This window comes from Phlebotomus papatasi, chromosome 1 (assembly GCF_024763615.1).
Source record: "Phlebotomus papatasi isolate M1 chromosome 1, Ppap_2.1, whole genome shotgun sequence".
Classification (NCBI taxonomy): domain Eukaryota; kingdom Metazoa; phylum Arthropoda; class Insecta; order Diptera; family Psychodidae; genus Phlebotomus; species Phlebotomus papatasi.
This window is the reverse complement of record NC_077222.1, coordinates 6632492-6652891: the sequence shown is the minus strand read 5'-3', so window position 1 is coordinate 6652891 and position 20400 is coordinate 6632492. Positions and strand designations below refer to the sequence as shown.

At 32.5% G+C, this 20400-nt stretch overlaps 1 protein-coding gene across 4 annotated transcripts in view; it reads left to right on the top strand.

Annotated features, from left to right (window-relative positions):
• LOC129798621 (protein Skeletor, isoforms B/C) overlaps positions 1–20400 on the top strand; it is a 65453-nt gene that overhangs the window by 25566 nt on the left and 19487 nt on the right. For all 4 annotated transcript variants that reach the window (XM_055841857.1, XM_055841856.1, XM_055841855.1 and 1 more), the window contains one exon: positions 16958–17069. In XM_055841857.1, the coding sequence (XP_055697832.1) occupies positions 16958–17069 (112 nt within the window). The remainder of the gene's footprint in view (positions 1–16957; positions 17070–20400) is intronic.

Below are 20400 nucleotides of genomic sequence, written 5' to 3'. Positions count from 1 at the left end.
TGGGCCAATTTTGAGAAAAACTGAAGAAAGAAAAAACATGGTTTTTAGGGGATGAATATAGGGGATACAAAATTATTCAAAAATCGGTACATAGGGTAAAGTGGTACAAGTAGGACAATGGTACAATTTGGACAGGGCTTTTTGTCTTGATAAATTTAGTACTTCATTTGTATTTGTATATTTTTAATGCTTTAGTTTTATAATTTGGTTCCTTGTGCTTAAAAACAAATTTTGTACTGTATTTATAAAGAAAAAAGCCATGTCCAACTTGTACCGGCAAATTGTCCAACTTGTAACACTAATTAAAAATTATATCACTTAACTCTAACCGGTTCCATTACCGATAAAAAACCGATGCAACCCGGTTTGAAATTTCAATACCGTTCCAAAAAATCCAAATATACCCAAATCGGTTAAAAAATGGGCCTTCCAAAGTGATTGACCTTCAATAATCTAATTTTTCAAAATTCAAATGGCGAAGGTCATAGGTATATTTGGATGAAATGTTCGCTTGGACTACCTCTAAAATATATCCAAAAATTATTGAAAAACTTGGGCTAATTTTGATAAAAACCGAAAAAACATGGTTTTGAAGGATTTAGGGAGGTGAGGACGGGAGAAAAAGGTCTAGAGATATTGTTTTTTTTATTAAGGTTCATCAAAGACAGGAAGTCGATATTTCTTACCGTTTAAGATCCAGAACGGTGGCAAATTGAAAAAAAAGACGATTATAATAATTGCTTTCTCTTTGAGTTCGAGCAGTAAAAATTTTTTGAATTTCGAAGTTCGCAATTTTTAATGTTTTTTTTTTCAAATAAACTGTATTTAAATTACTTCCACAAAGTGGCTTAGAATAGGAGAAAAGCTTTGAAATCGGAAATATTGTAAGTAGGTTTAATTTGGAATTTCGAAAAACGTAGAATTTCGCACAAACTTTTTTAGTTTAATTCATAAAAATAACTTAAAACTACTCTAGAAATGCATAATTACTAAATAATTATTTCTCGGAGGCAGCCAAATTCCCGAAGGCCACAATCTCGAAAGCCAAAATCCCTAAAACCAAAATCCTGAATGTTCAAAATTCTGAAATAATTGCCCAAAACACAGAAAATTTCCCTTTGTCTTTAGCAAGCGGGATTACAATCGTGGGAGTAGCTATGACACTTTTCAGAATTCGGAATTTTGGCTTTCGGGATTTTGGCGATCTGGATTTTGGTTTGCGAGATTTTGGCTTTCAGGATTTTGATCGGGACCTTTATTACTAAACCAAAGTTCGAGTTCGAGAGTAGTTTATAACGATGACATTTATAAGTCAAGGATCAAGATTGTGTTCCGGTCAAAATCCCGAAAGTTAAAATATTAGAAGGGACTTTTTTTTTGTTTCCCCTCTTACCAAGGTCTTAGGCTTTTAGGACTATTTTGACCAGTATCCTATGTTGAAAATCTTTTAAAACACTAAAAACATCCATGAAAATAGATACCAAAATCATCAATCTATTAAATTAATATTTGACAAATACTGAGGGAAAGCAATTAATAATAAAGACAGGAACCTTACACATTAATAGCCGTACTGTCGAAAGGGACAAAATCTTGAAAACAAAAATCTCGAATTCTTAACAGTGCAGTGTCGTATGACACGATTGTGCCCACGCTTGCTAGAGGCAAAGGAAAATTTTTGTGTTTTGGAAATTCCCCACATTTTTTTTTAATCGTATCGAGATATATTCATTACAAAGGTAATCATTTTTACAATATTTATATCCCGTGTTAGAAGAATCTGCTAGTCTTCCATGTTCCCGGAGTTGTTGGGCGTAGGCGGTGCATTATATTACGTTATTAACATATGAAAATTGTATAAATTAGACATTCAGATCTTTGCACCGGGCGGGACTCGAACTCACAACAGTAAGTCGAGCCGGGGAATCGATCCGCCCAAGAACCAACGATCTTGCCTATTGCGCCACTCATTACATTCCGTATAATTTCGTTCCCAGGATTTCGATCATTCGGGACTTTGACTTTCAAAATTTTGGATTTCCGGATTTTGGATTTCGAGATTTTGGATTTCCGGATTTTGGATTTCTTGATTTTGGATTTCGGGATTTTGACTTTTCGGGATTATGGGTTTCCGGATTTTGGTTGCCTCCGATCAAGATTACATTGATTTTCCCCCTTTTCCAAATTAAAGGACAATTGCTAAAACGGATTGGAGACTTGGTTGGAGATGTGAAATCTAAAAATATATATTTGAAGCTTAAGTTATCGATTTTAACACTAAACCTACCGATCGTTTTTTGTCGTTTTTCTGTCAAATGACAAAGCGCGGTAGGGTAGGATACTCAACAAATTTGTCTTGGAAAAGAGCAAAAAATTAAAATTTGAACATTGAAAAATATATTGCATGCATATTAAGAAATTCATAAAGTTTGATAGTGACATTGTACCGTTTAAATATGTGTTAATTTTACACCGGTCAATTTGATTGGGTCTTGATAGATTTAGTGTTAAGCCAAATTTTCTTAAAATCGGTTCGACTCTCCTCGACAAGTAAGACGTAAGAGTTGTGAATTTTCAAAAAGACATAGGTAATTTATCAAAGACGGACGGTTCTTTTGGAAAAGGTGAAAGCTTGAACCAGTTTCTATACGTTTCTGCCAATTGTCTTTCAAGGTTTTAGATTTAATACAAAAATACTTCATCATTGACCACTTTGGCTCACAGCCCTGGTAGAAAAAGGTACCCAAATGTGTTCTTTGATAGTCAACCAAGCAAATACGATGAGACAGAAGACATTGTGGCATCAGGAAAAAGCGTTAAACATGCTTTTAATTCAATGAATAGAAAGAATAGAAGGAAAATCAGTTTCGTTTTACCCATAGACTTGAATGCAAATCTTTCCCCTTTTCTAATGTCATCCATCGTTGTCACTAGCTTCCAGGATGAAGAGATCCGAGGGTAGGATTAAAATTCATTACGATAATAGTGATACTCTTTTGTTATAACTGAGTTGAGGGGAGAGTCTCTGCAAATAGGTGATTATTGCAAAATGGCTTGGGGAGAGAAGGATCACATGGCTAAATGCCTTATGATGTGAAATTGGAGGGAAAGTGTGGGTGAAAATGGTCTGAGAGACCAGTTAAATTAATGGGAATTTGATGGATTGGGATTTTAATGAACTATAGCTTGAAGATATTTAGAGAGTGTTTGAGCTGTAATGAGAATACTCTTGTATTAAAGATATTTGATTTTTTTTATTCTTCCTTTCTCAATGAAATCGAAAACGAAAAAAACACTTGAAATGTGTGAAGTGGAGTAAGAGAAAAAAAAATAGAATTAAAGACGGTATTTCTTCGCTTCCTTTCTCTTTATTCATCGTATGGTGATATTTTCCTTTAATTTCGTTTTAAACGGATCCTTCATCGAGAACGGAGATGATGTCATAAATGTCATGAGACATTGTTACGTCGCTTAGCGACAAGTACCAGGGAATATATAAATTGAGTTTTTTTCCCATCTTCCCCGCTCGATGAACTCTTCAATGTGCTCACAACCGATTTAGAGATTACTTTAAGGAGCGGGGGAGGGTATGAAAGGATGACAGAAGGGAGGAAGACACGGAGTATAAAAGAGGATAAAGTGAGGCTGCTCCAAGTGAAGGAATAATACGTTAAAGTATGAATTCTGTGGCTATACATAGCCATTATAATGGAATACAATATATTTCCTCGTTTTGATCCGCATTGGGATGATGATGAATCAAGAAATCGAAGGGGACATCCAAGGGCTTTGTATATTTGTGTGCCTTCGCTTCGGAATGGGGGTTTGGGTGATTTCACGGGGGTTTTCCACTGTTAACACACCCGATATTCACTCTCTAATGCACTTCATTGTTAACGCCACGTGCCGAGTGTTATTAGTTATTATGTGTACCTCGTCCGTGGCCCATCGTCACTGTGAAAAGTCGCTATATATATTGTGCCTCCAGGGAAATCGTCTCTAGAGTTCAATTCTTCGTCTAATGCGAGGGTGACGAAAAATTCATTCATTTAGTGAGCATGAACACAGAAATAGAAATCGGACCTACAAGAACGAAAGATCAAACATAAATGATATCTTTTAGACTTTTAAATATATAATTTTTTATTAAATTTTTTTTTTAGCTTTTCAAAACTAGTAAGCCAGCTAGGGGCAAAACGATTTTACCAATTGAACCACAAGACCGAAAAGACCCTTATTCCCTGATTATTCCGAACGTTTACAGCTGGAGTTTGTTCAAGAGAAAAGGTATTCGAAGATCGGTTTTAGAAACTAAAGAAAGAACACTTCCCGTTTCGCTCATGTGCTGGACCTAGTACGTATTTTATTTTCGAATTTCGAAGAACAAAATTAAAGAATATGTTGTTGGCAAAGTCAAAACGATGCTCATAATATTCCGGACTCTTTGTAATTCCCCTCATAATCACTAACTAAGTAACGTTTTCAACAGCTTCTTAATATGGTATTTCATAAATTTTCACAATCTCAAAATTCGAAATTGAGTTTTAATTCATCGAATATTAATGATTTTTCTTCCTAATGGAGCAGAGGTACTTTTAGAGAACCAAATTCAAAATTTTCTGTCTTTCAGACTTAACACTAAACCTACCAAGACCCAGTCAAATTGACCGGTGTAAAATTAACACATATCTAAACGGTTCAAAGTCACTATCAAACTTTATGAATTTCTTGAAATGTGCATGTAACATATTTTTCAGTGGTTAAGTTTTAATTTCTTGCTCTTTTCCAAGACCAATTTATTGAGTATCCTACAGTTTGTCATTTGACCAAAAAACGACCAAAAACGGTCGGTAGGTTTATAGTGTTAATCCAAATTGAAATGGTCTGTTAAGACCATTTCAAGACATAAAACTGAAAATAATACTTCAAGGATATTAAGATTTAGCCAATTTTAAGCTTATAAGCTTTCCAAAAAACCCAAAATCCTATTAAACCCAAATTTAATTTGGACTTAAAATCGATTTAAGGTGATTTTTATATCATTCTATAAAATCTAATTTTTAAAGTCTTTACACTAAACCTATCAAGACTGGTTAAATAGACCAGTATAAAAACTTTTAAAAATAACACATGTTTAACCCTTTAAGGACAAGAAGGTCAAAAATTGGGGGTCAAGAAAAATAATTTTTTCAGGCATTTTAGAGCAAAACACAACTTTAGAACTTTAGATTCTTTAGTTTAGTGTTAAAATAGGTCTTTGAGAATACCTTCGTCTTAAAAGAGTTTTTAAGGATGGAATCCTATTTCTGCTCGAAAGAATCAAAACAGAATTAGCATGTAAATTTTGGCGAAAGAAGTTTTAGAAAGAAACCTTGCAGGAAAGTTTTTGAGACTTCTAAAAAGTATTTTCCATTGAATATTAGATCAATTTCCCGGCAGTTTCTTCATGGGAAAAATCTTTTTTTTTTTAAGTCTTTACCTATCTTTCAGCTTACGAAGTCCGCTAGCTAATTTTTTAAGATTGCATTTAAATTAAATTAAATTTTTAAACACATAAAAGACAGAAATTCTTGGAGAAATCTTCCCAAGGAAGTTATAAAGGAAAATTCAAGCTATTCTTGATCCCTTTTCCTTAAAACTAAAATTTAAATTCACAATCTGAAAAGTAATGAAAAAGTTTATCAGCTATCTGAACCACTTAAAGTCATCAAAATCGGATTTGAATAAGATTTATTCAGGCGAATTCCAAAATGTTTTTGGACTAAGAGCGTTTTTGTATATTTTGTCTAAATTCATCAAGATCGTTAAAATCCGTGCAGAAATGGACTAATGAACAGAATTCCCTTTAAAAACAGTTCTTAGTGGATTTTGTACTAAAGATCATAGTAAAGGATTTAAACTTTTATTTAACAGCAGAAAATTTATTATAAAAACTTTAATATTTGCAAGTTTGAAGTTTGTTTACGTAATATTCGTTAACGTAAACGATTTCACAATTAAAATGTTTTAAACTACAACAGTCTTATTATAAAAAGAAGTTATTAAAATAAATTTAAAATTCCTTTATATAAAGATTTTGAAAGTTTTTCAGTATTTTTTTTAGTCAAAGCCCAAAAGTAAAGAAGTATATGATTAATTTAAGTAACACAAAGCACTCCTAAAAATGATGCATCAGAAGAATAATAATCCTCAGAATTATTATATTTGAATTTTCAAAATTCCAGTAGTTTTAGAAAATTGAAAAATTGAACAATATCGGAACAAGGGATTTTTGAAATAATATTCCAATTTTATTGATTCAAGTAATATAGATGGATTCACCTGAGAATCTGAAATTTAAGAAAACATAATTGATTTATATAGAGGGATAGCCAACGGTGGTGTAACTGAGCTAGGTTTTCCAGGACAATCTGTCCTTACGGAGAGCGTCGGAATTTGTTGATCAAATCCTATGAATGAAACACACAATTTCACCAGAGCTTTCGACATTTATCGTGTCTTCCTCAGTGGTTCTTGGTTGGTATTTTGTTTAGGATTTTTGTCACTAATTCCTCTACTTTCTTATGCATCAGTTTTGATGCAGTTTTGAATGAAAAGAAAGAAGAAAATTAGCTCCTAACCAAAATTCAAAACTGATGCATAAGAAAGTAGAGGAATTTGTGACAAAAATCCTAAACAAAATAATAATCAGAAATAGGGATATATCTGAAATAGGGATCAGGGATTAGACATATAGACATGCAGAGCTACCCGTTCAACATGGCTGCTTCCCATCCCAGGATATTTTCCACAATCTACAATCTACAACAAACAAAATACCAACCAAGAACCACTGAGGAAGGCACGATATGTGTCGAAAGCTCTGGTGAAATTATGTGTTTGATTCATAGGATTTGATCAACAAATTCCGACGCTCTCCGGAAGGACAGATTGTCCTGAAAAACATAGCTTAATTAATTTATAAATCAAATGCAATTAGAAAATAGAAAAGTAATTTTGAAAATTGAAGAATTTTAAATGATTTATTTGTTTTAAAAGAACTTAACTTTATTCATTTTATTTTAAAGCCCTAGGAAATAAAGGTTATGATCAATAATTCAAATATACCACAAAATTTCGAGTATTTTGATGCACTTGCATCCTACAAAATTTTATACAGTATTTCAGGTACTAAAAATTAAACCTTATTGATAAATAAAATAATTTCAAACATATTTTATGCTTCACAAAAAGTAAAACTCCCATTACTTTTTTCTCAAACAGAAAACGCAATAATTATGCATTGTGATGTCAGCATAAATTTAAATTTCTGTCATTGAACTCTTGAGCTCACCAAATGATATCGATCGACTTTTCGTCTGGGTTCATCCTAACCAATTGGATTAGAAATGGAAGGTCTTTGATGGGTTTTTGCCCTATCTGCAAAAAAAATCTTCTAAATGTGTAAAAAAGTAGGGAGAAAAGTGGAGTAAAAGCATTGTTGATCACTTGTAAGCCAATTAAATTTATTCAATTATCCGAACACCCTTTAAATGATGGGGTATAAAATTGAATCAGTGCAAAGTGCTGCCGTTTTCCACTGGATTGCAATTTGCATAGAAATGAATGTGACAACAACATCACGTACGTTCCAGAGTAAATTATTCTTCCATGTTGATGCTGAAGGGGTTTGGGGGTGTTGCGGAAGAAGATGCTGAAATATGGCTTTTCTTCAATTATTTTTCATGTCAGGCAATACCTAAGCTTTAATATGGATTTTTCACAGAATCATGGAAATGTTTGTAAAAAAAACGTTGCAAAAGAACCTTTTTGCAACGTTTCTACTCTGTTGCGGAAGCAAAAATATTTCTTAGAAATATTCTGTATAGGTAGATTGTTTTAATAGCCTTGAAGTTTCCTTTTTAAGATTCAGGAATGAATAATATGTAGGATTTTCTCTGTGAGTTTCTTCAACTTCAGTTGGCATTTTGTTCCTGGACTTTTGCTTATTTTTTCAAGTAGGATGAGGCGAATGGAAATGAAACAAGTAGAGACTTATAGGATTTTCTGGAGATTTGTTGCATTGTATTAACAGGAATGTACTACCATTATCTGGAAGAGCTTCTGTAGACGGAAATTAGTCGATCTGTTTTCATTTGAAAATCCTACTGGAACTCTTTCATCGAGGGGAATCCTAGGCCGTTTTGTTATTGAAATACACTGTTAGAAAAAAATTTGAGAAAAAGCATTATGTTTCTATTAGAGTAAGTGTACCAAATTCCGACCAGCTTGCAATTCCGGTCACCTTTTTGTTCCTCGAATTTCCATGAATTTTTAGTTTTTGCCTACTTTAGAGAGTATACGTTGCAAAAAAAAAAAAACAAAAAATGTAGCTATAATAAACGAGATAACGTGAAAAAGACATTGGAAGAATTCCGGAAGAGCAAAGAACTATGAAAATGAAGGTGACCGAATTAAAGGTTGTACTAAAAACGTGTACTGGAAATTTCCGAAAATTATCTCGGATTTTGTTTCATATTCTAATTTTACTTGCTTTAGATGTGTTAAAAGGATTGCAGTAAGAAATAACTAGTTCTTATCTTGCTTATAACGAAAGTTTTCCTGCAAAATTAGTACATTATGAACTTGTAAAATTTAGTACTAATCCATGAACATACTCCTAAGTTGATTACGCAAGACTAAAACTTTGTTGAAATTTGTTCCAACAAAAGAGCATGCTAAATTTTTAGATACTTATTTTTCTTGTCAGATTTGACATTTATTTTAGTACAAATATAGGTCTGTATTTGTATCTCTATATTTTAGTTTTGAGTAGTTTGAAATTGGAAAATTGTGTTTTCATTCACAATTTGTCATTTTGCTTTTGCTAAACAATCATAAATTTAGTGCAAACATGGGGTTATATTCCTAAAGCAATATTTATTGTGACTGTCTTGAATTGAAATTATTCAGAAATCGATTCATAAAGCAAATTGCTTGCTAGAGTTGATGTTGATTGTTTAAAATAAATTAGAACAGTTTAATAAGTCTGTTTAAGAGTCGTGAAAAGGAGCTTCTATCAGTTACTTAAATTTTTCATTTGTTCTTTAGATGTCTATACAATTTTGCGTAATTTTTAGTACAATATTTATAAAGTTTTCCTTACTAGCAAGTTTAGTACAGATCTGTACTACATGTTAAAATTTGCTGTGAATATAGTATTTAAAAAATTCACAAATCAATGTAATTTATAAATAGGGACTTGAATTTTTGAATATATTTTAGATGTGGTCCAGGTGAACATTTCGTCCAAACATACCTATAACATAAAAAAAGCGCCATATTGAATTTTTGAAGAGTCTATTATTCAACCGATTTGTATAAATTTGGATTTTTTGGAAAGGTCTTGAAATTTCCAATCCGATTGCATCGGTCGGGCAATCAATCGGTTAAGTATCCATAGAAAACCCGTCTTTTTTTTAAAATATACTTATTTTCTGTCCGTAAATTCGTTACCCATCTAGAGGCGAAACGGTAAGACATACGAACCTCGAATCTTCGTATGACTCCATAAATCGACCCAAGGAACATTATTATGATTTTTATTTCCCCTCACCTCCTTCCATCCCCTCCAACACTCTGTTCTTTTTTTGGTTTTTCTCTAAAACGGATCCTACGATTTCTTTTATTTTTTGGATATGTTTTAGAGGTGGCACAGGCGAATATTTCGTTTAAACATACCTGTAAAACGCTTAAATATAAAGCTTGAATTTTCAAAAGTTAAAGTTTAACTGGCCTTAAAATCAGTAATGAATCGGTTAAATATCCGAGAATGACTTATCTTTTTTGTGTCTAGATTTTTTGTTTGTCCTTATGCTTGTTACTCATCCCAGAACATTCCAAAATGATCATTTAATTACCAAATTTTTGATTTCGGAATGCTTTTGTGATTTATTATTCAATTTGATCTTTAGTAGAATAGTAAGCACCAAAAGATCACGCAAGGAACTAATTCTCGAAGAGCTCTATCTCGTGAGTTTGAGCATTCCGCAAAGTTGGGACTCTTTGTCATCTCTTTTTTTTTAAAGCATGTGGCAGTTATCACTGAGAATTCCTTTTGAACTCGTTCGACTTAGGCAAGCTTAAGGACTAATGCTGCTATTACAATGAAAAATGAACATGTTCTTTTAGTACTTTTCTACTACACACAGAGAAATTTCAGTGCAATGATAACTCCAATTGGTGTTGCCGGACACACCAACCTCAACCCCAAAATCAACTAACCCCAATTCGGTGTTCAGAATACACCAATTGGTGCCAAAATAGCAACCAACACCGGCTTTGGGTTTCTGTTTACACCAATTTTACACCAATTTTTGACACCAAATTTAGCGTTGTTGGAACACCATTCTGGATTTTGTATCACACCATCTCAATAAAATATAGGTGTTCCTTTTACACCAATAAAAGTGTGAATATTCCACCACTTTTTTTTTTAAATATAACGAATTTTTTAAATGCTGCCATATCGAAATAAAATAAATGAAATACGAATTTTTGATATCTCTGATATATATATTTAATAAAAGATTTTTGTACAGATTTACATTCAATATAATAGTATAAAATATTTTTTATTTAATATTTTTTAATTACATATTTTTTCTAAAGTTTATTTGTAGTTCATCACAGTTTTTTTATTTCTATTTTATTTTGATTTTAAGATATTTTATACAACTGTGATATTTTTGTGATATATTTTTAAACTTCTACATAATTTACATGAAATATAATAGAAATTATAACATAATTTTTTAAATAATATTTTTTGATTACATATTTTTTGTACAAAATGTTTTAATAACATGAAAAATTACTTTTTTTTAAATTCTGACGTTTCTGCTTACAAGGATAAGTGAAATTATCTTTAAAAAGACATTTTTTAAACAAATTCCTCGTGTAGAGGCCATAAGTTAGGAAAGCTAAATAAATTCCCTACATATAATTTATATTTATTATAATCCTATATATAATATATTTATATTTCTCAATTATAAATCATTATGCCTATACGGCACACTTTTTAATTTCAAGAAATCAAAATTTTCGTCCCTTTCCGTCTCACAAGATTTACATAAGTCTTATCGTCCTATCCCACTATTTCTGTCTCAAAATTGAACTGCACAAAATATTAAATTTTGTGTGATGTTCAAAAGACGCGGAAGAGTGCGAAACAATAGGACAGACAAATATGCAAAACTTTTGAGAGAGAAAGGAGTGAATTTAGATTTCATGAAATTTTCCTAATCTAAAAGGTCAACCCGAACCATTAAAAAAAAATTTACAGGGCAATCATCTTCTAGATGGACCCCTAGTAAAAAAAGAAATTGGTATACTTGTAATTTCGGTTTCAAATTACCTACCTCGGCAAAAATCTCTATGACATCAAAGGGATAAGTGGTTGAAAATGATGATTATAATAGTAAAATCTCGTCTTTTTTTAAATTTCGTTGATGATGATGCTTGCACTTTTCCTGAGACATCATCCGAACTGCCCTTTTAGACTCCTGCCTTTAAATTCGCCATTCGCCAAGTTTGGCCTGAAATTTTTCAAAAGAAATGTCAGTGAGAATGCAATAACACAATTTTGAAAAAATAAATGAGATTTTTGAAATCTACTGAGGGGTAATTTCCTGAAATAGATGATTATTCAAAGGGCAAACTCACCAAGAAATCTCTGCACAATTTCCATTGGAGAATTCCATTGACACAAAAGACAAAACACTTCTGCCACCGAAATATTGTCCAAATTATCAGTAAATAAAATATTTTTCGAAAATGCATTAATTTGCACAATTAACACTCGAGATAAAGCACAGAAAATTGCGTAACATTACTTCCGCACTCTTCACTGGCCAATTTGTTACTGATGCAGCGGGGAGGGAAAAGAGCACACGAAGGATAGTAAAAAGAACACCGGTTGGCGTTCTGACAACACCATTATAGCGAATTGTAGGTGTTACTGTTGCACCATTTTAGACATTTTAGTGCTGGAGTTTCTACAACACCGCCAAAGTATTTCATATAACACCTTCGATTCAAAACTAGGTGTTAATTTGGTGTGAATGGTACAACGGTTGGTGTTTAAGCAACACCAACACCAAATTCAACCCCAAATTCAACACCGCTTTCTCAAAATCATTTCTCTGTGTGTAGTTTTGTAGTTTTAGAACACGGCGAGGACTGTGGAAAACAGTCGAGACAGGAACTAATACAAAGAAAAGTCGATAAGGCAGGAGCTTTTGAGAACAGTGAAGTCCTAAAAAGCATGTTCATTTTTTACTGGAATATCACTATAAACCAGGAGGGGAATTCTGTAACGGTCTGGCAAGGTCATATGGCAAATTGGGTTCGAATATTAGGACAGATTTTTCGAAAATGCGATTCTGTAGCCGTGGCATTGCCATTTCAGCTCACGTGACATTGTCAGAAGTCATATATTTCAGATTTCTGGCAATTAAAATGACAATGAATGTTGTTAAACAAATTAACCAAGACAGACTGTATTTGCATAAAATCATCAAGTAAAGGGATTTCATTAAAAAAATCAATGAATTGCATTTTCGAACTCATATGATATGACAAAAAAAGCTCGAATGGCATTGTCAGGTTTCGAACTCACGTGTGACAATGCCACGAAAATTACAGAATTCCCCTACAGGTCTATGTACATATATTATCTATATAAGATCCGACCTGTCATTGCTAGAAACCTTCGTGAATTGCTTTAGTACAGACCTGTACTAAAATAATGTTTAGTTTCTCTTCATTTTTTCAATTGGGAATGTAATACCCGTAATATCTCTAAAATAAAACTTTATTTAATATAATTTAATTACCTTTAAAAAGTTACAAATTTTGTATAAATAGTTATCTATTCAGTGTTGCCCTAATTTTTGCAAAAAATCTCTCATTAATTTTTTGTACAATTGCAGTGTAGAGGAAGGGTTTATGCTTCCAGCAAAATATTGCGCATAGACACAAAACGTGTTAGTGCAAATTCAGGGAAAATTTGTTCTCAACTCATAAATTGCAGAATTTTGTAGAGTTGTGAAGTTATTTATGAATAGGAAATTCATGTGTTTTTCACCCCATTTTAATGTTGCCCAGGGATGTTTTATGTGGTGAGATTGAAGAAGACAAAAATGCTTTCAACCAATTGATTTCAACCCTTCTCGCTTACTCAAGGGACTTCATATGAATTTGTCGCGGTAATGCTTTGAATGAAAAGAAAGGAAAATTCTCTCGTAGTTTTCATGTGGCTCAACGGTAGATTCCATGAAGGGGTGGTTCTTGATGTTCCAATGTGTGTGCTAAAGCAAGTGGATTTCCCAACGAGTGTATAAACGTTTTGAATTGACTGCTTTTGCATAAACACACCAATGTCATGCTGAGCTTCGCCCAGAGAAACATATAAAGGGATGAAATTCTTCAAATTCGATTCGTCAATGGTTGTGGGTTTCCCGGTTTTTCCGTATTCAAGGGATATTCGCAGAATATTCCTCAAAATAATTCGTTTGAAAATCAAGGAACAATGTACGAGTAGACTTTATTAAATATTTCTAGGAAATCGTAATAATTCATTTAAATTAATTGAATATATAGTGAAAATGAAGGACTATATCTTCCATTTCCGACGTAAATACCATTTCATTGTCCTGATGAAAGAGACGACAGGAGGGAAATTGTTACGTAATATTTTCCACCGGGAATTGCCCAACTATACAATCATTTCCCAATGGCACAAAGTATCCATTCTTCCCCGAGAATCACACTCATTCATATCATACAAGATTGAGAACAAATGGTTTTCAGTAGAACAAGAGAGATTGGTCTGGGAGTGAAAAGATGAAAATTCACCTCTATTCGGAAAATGCAGCTATAAGTAAAGTCTTATAAATATGAAATACTGCTAGGAGATACATGAATGATGGGACTTTAATAAAGTTCCGCAGATTTATTTTGAGGGTGTTTTAGTGATGATGGTAGGGGACTGAAGGAGGGTGAGATGGAGGCCTCGTTTCATGGTTTTTGGTTTTATTGACATTGATATATAGGCATTACATTCATAAGAGATGCATCTCCCAATGAGGGAGAGTCCAAGAAGGGTTCACTTTTTTATTGCTCGAATTCCACAGAGAAAGAGCAAAATATGTATATAATTGATTGATTTGGAATCGAATACAAAGTTCCATTCTTTATCTCCAAAGGGATCGTTTTTTGATAGAATTTTAAATTTAAGAAGTCTCCGTCCGTAAGACGTTCCGTCGTGGTGACAGTTCAAGACGACAAATGGTAAAGGACTGTAACTTGGTGTTTTCAGAAAATTATTCAAGAAAATAAGTAATAGGGTAAGATGGGGTAATTTGGAATCATGTCTAATTTGGAACTTTCAGATTTCCTTACAGTTTTAGATGACCAAGGAATAAACAACGAAAAAATACTTTTGAGCGTAAAGTCTTGTACTTCTTTGTGGTTTTCTTTTCCTCTTTGATCATCTGAAAAAGTGAGAAAATCTCAAAATTCCAAAATAGATGTGATTCCGAATTATCCCATCTTACCTTAATTAGAACAGAATAAAATTTCATTGCTGTCTTAGCTTAGAGATCAAACTCCAAGACAAAACGATGGAAAAGTCCGTTCTTAGGTTATATGTTTTGTAACCGAGTATCAGCTTCTTAAAATTATCAGCAGAGGCAGCTGGGTATGTCTAGAGAGATAGTGACAGATTTGAAGGAAATCTAGCTATACCGGCTGTTTATTTCCCTATCTCCTCAGTTTTATAAAAAGAAAGTTCACTGGCAAAAGATAACGACACATTTTTTTACCATTAGAATTCCTAAACAATTTTAGGGTAAGTGTGCCAAATTCCGGCCAGCTTGCAATTTCGGCCACCGTTTTTGTTCTTCGAATTTCCATGAACTTTTAGATTTTACGTACTCTAGAGATTATACAATACAAAAGAATAACAAAAAATGTAGCTTCGACAAACGAGATGACGTGAAAAAGACATTGGAAGAATTCCTGAAGGGCAAGGAACTATGAGAATGAAGGTGGCCGAAATAGGGCACCAAAGCTATATCTACATTTTTATTCATTTTAAAATGTATTAAGAATGATTTTAGAGTAAATAATAAAGACGGTAAACTCTTTACAAAGTTCCAAGCATCACTCTTGCAAAAGAAAGAATAAAAATAATCAATCTGCATTTAAAATATTACATTTCACACTTGAGACTTTGACGCTTGTATGTAACTAAGCCGAAATTTGGCACACTTACAATAATTATTTTTTATTTTCTTGAATTGGTTTAATAAAACAGTAAGGTAAAATTTGAAATTTTGTACAACGTAGAATTCTGCATAAACGAATTTCAAAGTTCGGACTTCGTAATATAGTAGTTAATATGCAAGTTCTGGATATGAGTACTTTAAAAATCATTTAACTGATTTTCAAGAAGGTTTTAATAGAGTTGTCTGAACTCTTAATTTATTTCTCCAGAATTCGAAATTGTGTGACATCCTAAATCTAAATTTTACTCTGATAGATTTTCATTCTAGAATTTTCTGTTGACACTTTATATACCAAACAGTGAAAGACTAAGACTTGGGGTTTCCGAGAGATTTAAACCAAGAGAAGAAGTATAATTTTTAAATTCCTTTAGCAATATTAAATTAAATTCAAAGACCCTCGAATTTTTGAACCGGTGCCGATCAAAATCCCGAACAACTAAATTCCCGAAGAGACAGCATTCCGACTGGGTCTAAATCCCGAAAGCCAAAATTCCGAAAGGCAAAGTCCTGAATAGCCAAAATCCTGAAAGGGACGAAATTATATGGAGCATAATGTGTGGAATAATTTCCCAAAACAGAAAATTTCTTTTTGCCTCCAGCAAGCGGGGTTGCAATCATGGGAGTAACTATGACGGGTCCCGGTCAAAATCCTAAAAGCCAAAATCCCGAACGCCAAAATCCCAAAATCCAGAATCCCGAAAGCCAAAATCCCGAACGCCAAAATCCTGAACGCCAAAATCCCGAATTCTTAAAAGTGTCATAGCTACTCCCACGATAGCACCTGCGCTTGCTATAGGCAAAGGGAAATTTTCTGTATCTTGGGAAATTATTCTACACATTATCCTCCATATAATTTCATCCCTTTCAGGATTTTAAACATTTGGGATTTTGGCTTTTTTTGATTTTGGCTCTTTCAGGATTTTGGCTGCTTTCGGCTATGACATTTTTATGAATACAGGACTTTGGATATTTCGGTAATTCGGTTTTTCGGGATTTTCACTTTTTGGGTATTGGGTTTCTTGATAAATTTTAACCAACTCAAACTATTTATGAACATTTTATAAATCGATGATAATGAATAATTTTTATAAAACTTAAGATTCCGGATAAATTAATTTGGAAATTCGGACTTCAATCTAAGAATACTTGAATACGTATTTATGCAATCTAGAGTGCTTTGAAGACTAAAACTGGTTTTTCTAAAGTGTTAGGGAAGTTATCCGAACTCCTAAATTTTATTTGTGTGAAATTCAAAGTTTTCCGGATTCCGGATCCGGAATTCCAAACTTTACCCTGACAGATTTCTATTTTAGAATATTTGAACTTGTTTGAGTAATGCATTGCTTCATGACCTAAATGATCCAAACTATAAAAAGTAATAATAAAATATATCTGGAGAGTAATAGCATGTAATACATGACTTCGAGCATTCCGCGAAGTTTTGCTCGCCTTGCCTGCCACCCCATTTGATTATATTTGAACAAATTCGTCCGCAGAAAATGAACTTGCTGACTTATTACTCTGCTAAAAATACCTTTTGAGGATCATAATTCCAGACGAAGTTTTTTAGGAGGATATTTCTTCACTGGTTTGTACCTAATTGTGTGTATTTTCTGTTATTCCAGGGATCCACCCATTTTGCAGGCGCACAATAATACCGACATCATTCTCCGACTACCCATGGGCAAGAGAATTCGAGACATTCGGTGGCTTTCTGTGTGGTGTAGGAGATTTACGGTCAGTACAAAATACCATTAATACTTGGAAAGTTTGGGGCAACTTTATAGAAGTTCCAAGAGACACTAGAATTAATTTGGTTCTTCATCAAGCTACAAAAACCTACATTTCTATTTCCTTTGTTAAGCTCAAAATCTTTTTCACATACGAATACATGTTTTATATGTTTTCGTTCTAGATTTGAAATTTTGCTTAGATTGTTTTAGGTACATGATAGTTTTTTTTATAAATGTTTGCGGTGATTATGCCATTAACTAAAATTATGGGCTGGCTGTGGGGAATTTAAAGACTTTTAATTAAACCTTTTTCTAATTTTTTTCCGCGTGTGTAACAGAAAAAATGAGACTTTATGTACAAAAGGAAACACGAAACGAGAGTTTTACCTTTTTGAGACGAGCAAAAAATTCGCGACATAAACAGTACTGTTTGTATTCAGAAATAAAACTCAATATGAGTAACATTTTGTTAGATGCTTTTTCCATGAATTTATTATTATACTTTTTATTCAAACTGTGATGATGTTTCGTAGTTTTTTCTGTATTGTTTGTGAAATTTTGCTATATGCAAATAAAGCATGTAATAAAAGAAATGTTGTAAGGGGTTGTTCAGTGAAATATTTGAAGTAGTGACTAATTAAAAATAAAACAAATTATCACTCTATTTTGAAAAAAAAAAAATCTAAAAAAATATAAAAAGGTTTAAGTAAGACTGGGAATAAATTAAGGTTTTTAGTACAGAGCTGTACTAAACCATCAGATGCGTGCAGAGTGGGCATTTTTTAGACCTATATTTTATTTAAAGCAAACCTTTAAAAACTGGGTCCTAAGAAAAATATTTGAAATGGTTAATTTTTCAGAAAGTTTAAAAAATAATTTTAGCACTTAGAAAGTTATTATTTGGTAATCTTATATTTGTTTTTAATCTTACGTTGACTTTATCTGAAACCAAGGTAATCTTTTAACTTTTTTTTGATTTAATTCATGCAATCTTCCTTTATTTTTGATGTTTTCAAAAACTAGAACTAATTATAATTTAATAATAATTGATTTCTTGTTTTTACAAGCTAATAATTTTGTACTAAAAATACTACTCTCTCATATTTTAGGGTATATCTGAGCTTTGATTAGCATAATTATAAGTATTTATACTTTTAACACAACTTCGTTAATTTCTTGTTTTAAGAGAGTTTCCAAATGTAGCAAGAAAGATAATATATTATTTGTTAATTTAGTACATTCATGTTCTAAATGTTGAGCTTCTCTCTAGTTCTTTTCCATCTTTTTAAATTTTCCAACCCAATTGCTCTATAATGCTAGAAATAAAGAAAATATTTTTTCCAGAGAAATTTGTATTTTAGAACATAGGGGAAATTGCCCATGCCTTACATGGTCCCAAGCTTCAGAATGACAAAAATTTTTCTTATGCTTTCCAATAAATGTGACTCATCGCAACCATATTTTAAAAACTAGTGGAAAGTGCCCTCTTTTTAAAATATATTGCGGAGTCATATTTATTCAGAAAAATAGGAAAAATTTAGTCATTATGAAGCTTGGGTACTTTCCCCTACATTTTTTTCATAATGGTAGCGAGAAGAATTATTAATCAGAAAACAATGATTACTCAAATTTTTGTAAAACTTTTTTTTTAATTTACTGATTTTCGTAATTATGCTATACTTCTGCCATGAGTTGTTTTAGTACATGTCTGTACTAAATGTTAGACTTTAGTTTTTTGTGTACTATTTTTTGATTATTTAAAATTTAGTAGTTCCATAGCAATCAGTTATAGTAAAGATTGTTTTACCTCTTTTTCTTTTTTTCTGAAATGTGCTAAGCCCTCTAGCCCTCTATCAAGTACAGAAAAAAGTTAGTGTAAATTCATAGAATATGAACAATATTCTTTTGAATAACTTTTGGGCAATTGTTCTAGATATTCTACTTGAAAGAAACCTCACTGTCATTATCATCATTTCTTGTACACCCCACCAACCACTCAAAATCCACTTGTAACCCTCAGAAATCTCCAGTTATGAATGCTGATGGAATATTTCATAAAAACTTTTGCAAATGCCAGCAAGACATGTCGTGTGGCGGTTGAAGTAATAATTGTGCCCGAGTGCAAAAGTGAGAGATTTAATTAAAATGTTCTTTGTTGTTAAAATATATTGTGACTTGTGTGCGCGACATATTCACCCATTTTTTTCCTCCTTTCGAGAAACATTTTCCCATTTCACAAAATTTCCCTCTGACATTTCACCAAATGTCCAAATCGATTAAATTCACGAGTTAAGCATCAATGGAAAATTTAATAACGCATAATCCGACAAATGGGTTATGGAGAATGCATTTACATCCAGCCAAAGTAAAGTTATTGGGGAATTTTGCCTGGCAACAGCAGTCACCGTAGTTAGGGATTTGGAGTGTAATCTGGGGGAAATGCGACATTGGAGGAATGGGATCCGCATCAGAGGAACTTTTGAGGGATCGGTGATAAGTCTCTTGGTGAATTCATTTGCTTCCTTTATATCGCTCATCAATTCAGTAATTGACGAGTCATAGCGATAGCATATCTAAAGCCGATAAAATTGATGGTTATCAATCCGATATTTAGATTAAATCTAATTTCGTTTAAAAACGATTCCATCGGTCTTAACTGAAAATGCAACAGACCAAATCTCTCAGACGCTACAAGAAATATCGACTTCTGATCTTCGACGACCCCCCTGTATATTTTAAAATCCTCCATAAAAAAGTATACTGAAAAAAAATATTTCATTTAAAATAAATATTGCGCCTGCAGGATTGACATACAGTGGCGGCCAAATTAATAGAATCAGCTTCGCAAAAACCACTATTTTAGCTTTAGCATTTTTGTTTATTCAAATTCGTTGAAATAATTTTGATATAGAAATGTTCAAATAAGTACCTCACGTCAAATTAGTATTGTTTTGGCCGCTAGAGGTCTCTATTTTTCACAGAATACATCAATAGTGAAATTTGGTTTGAACAACACGATAGGACCACTTTCATCTAAATTAAAGAATGTTCAAAGTAAAAACAAGATCAAATTCGTAAGTTGAATTCTATTAGTTGAACTGAACTCGTTGAAATTTCGAATAACAACTACTGAAAAAATCAACTTTAAATTGAAAAGGAGTCAATTAAATTGCAGAATTACTAAAATTCAACCCTCGGTAATGGCCCAAATGCAATAAATAGTAGTAATAATTATTATAATAGTACTAAAATGAAACAACAAAATGGCATAAACTTAATTCAACTGACTGACTGAAAATTGCCACGATTATCGCGTGTAATAGAATCAATTCAAT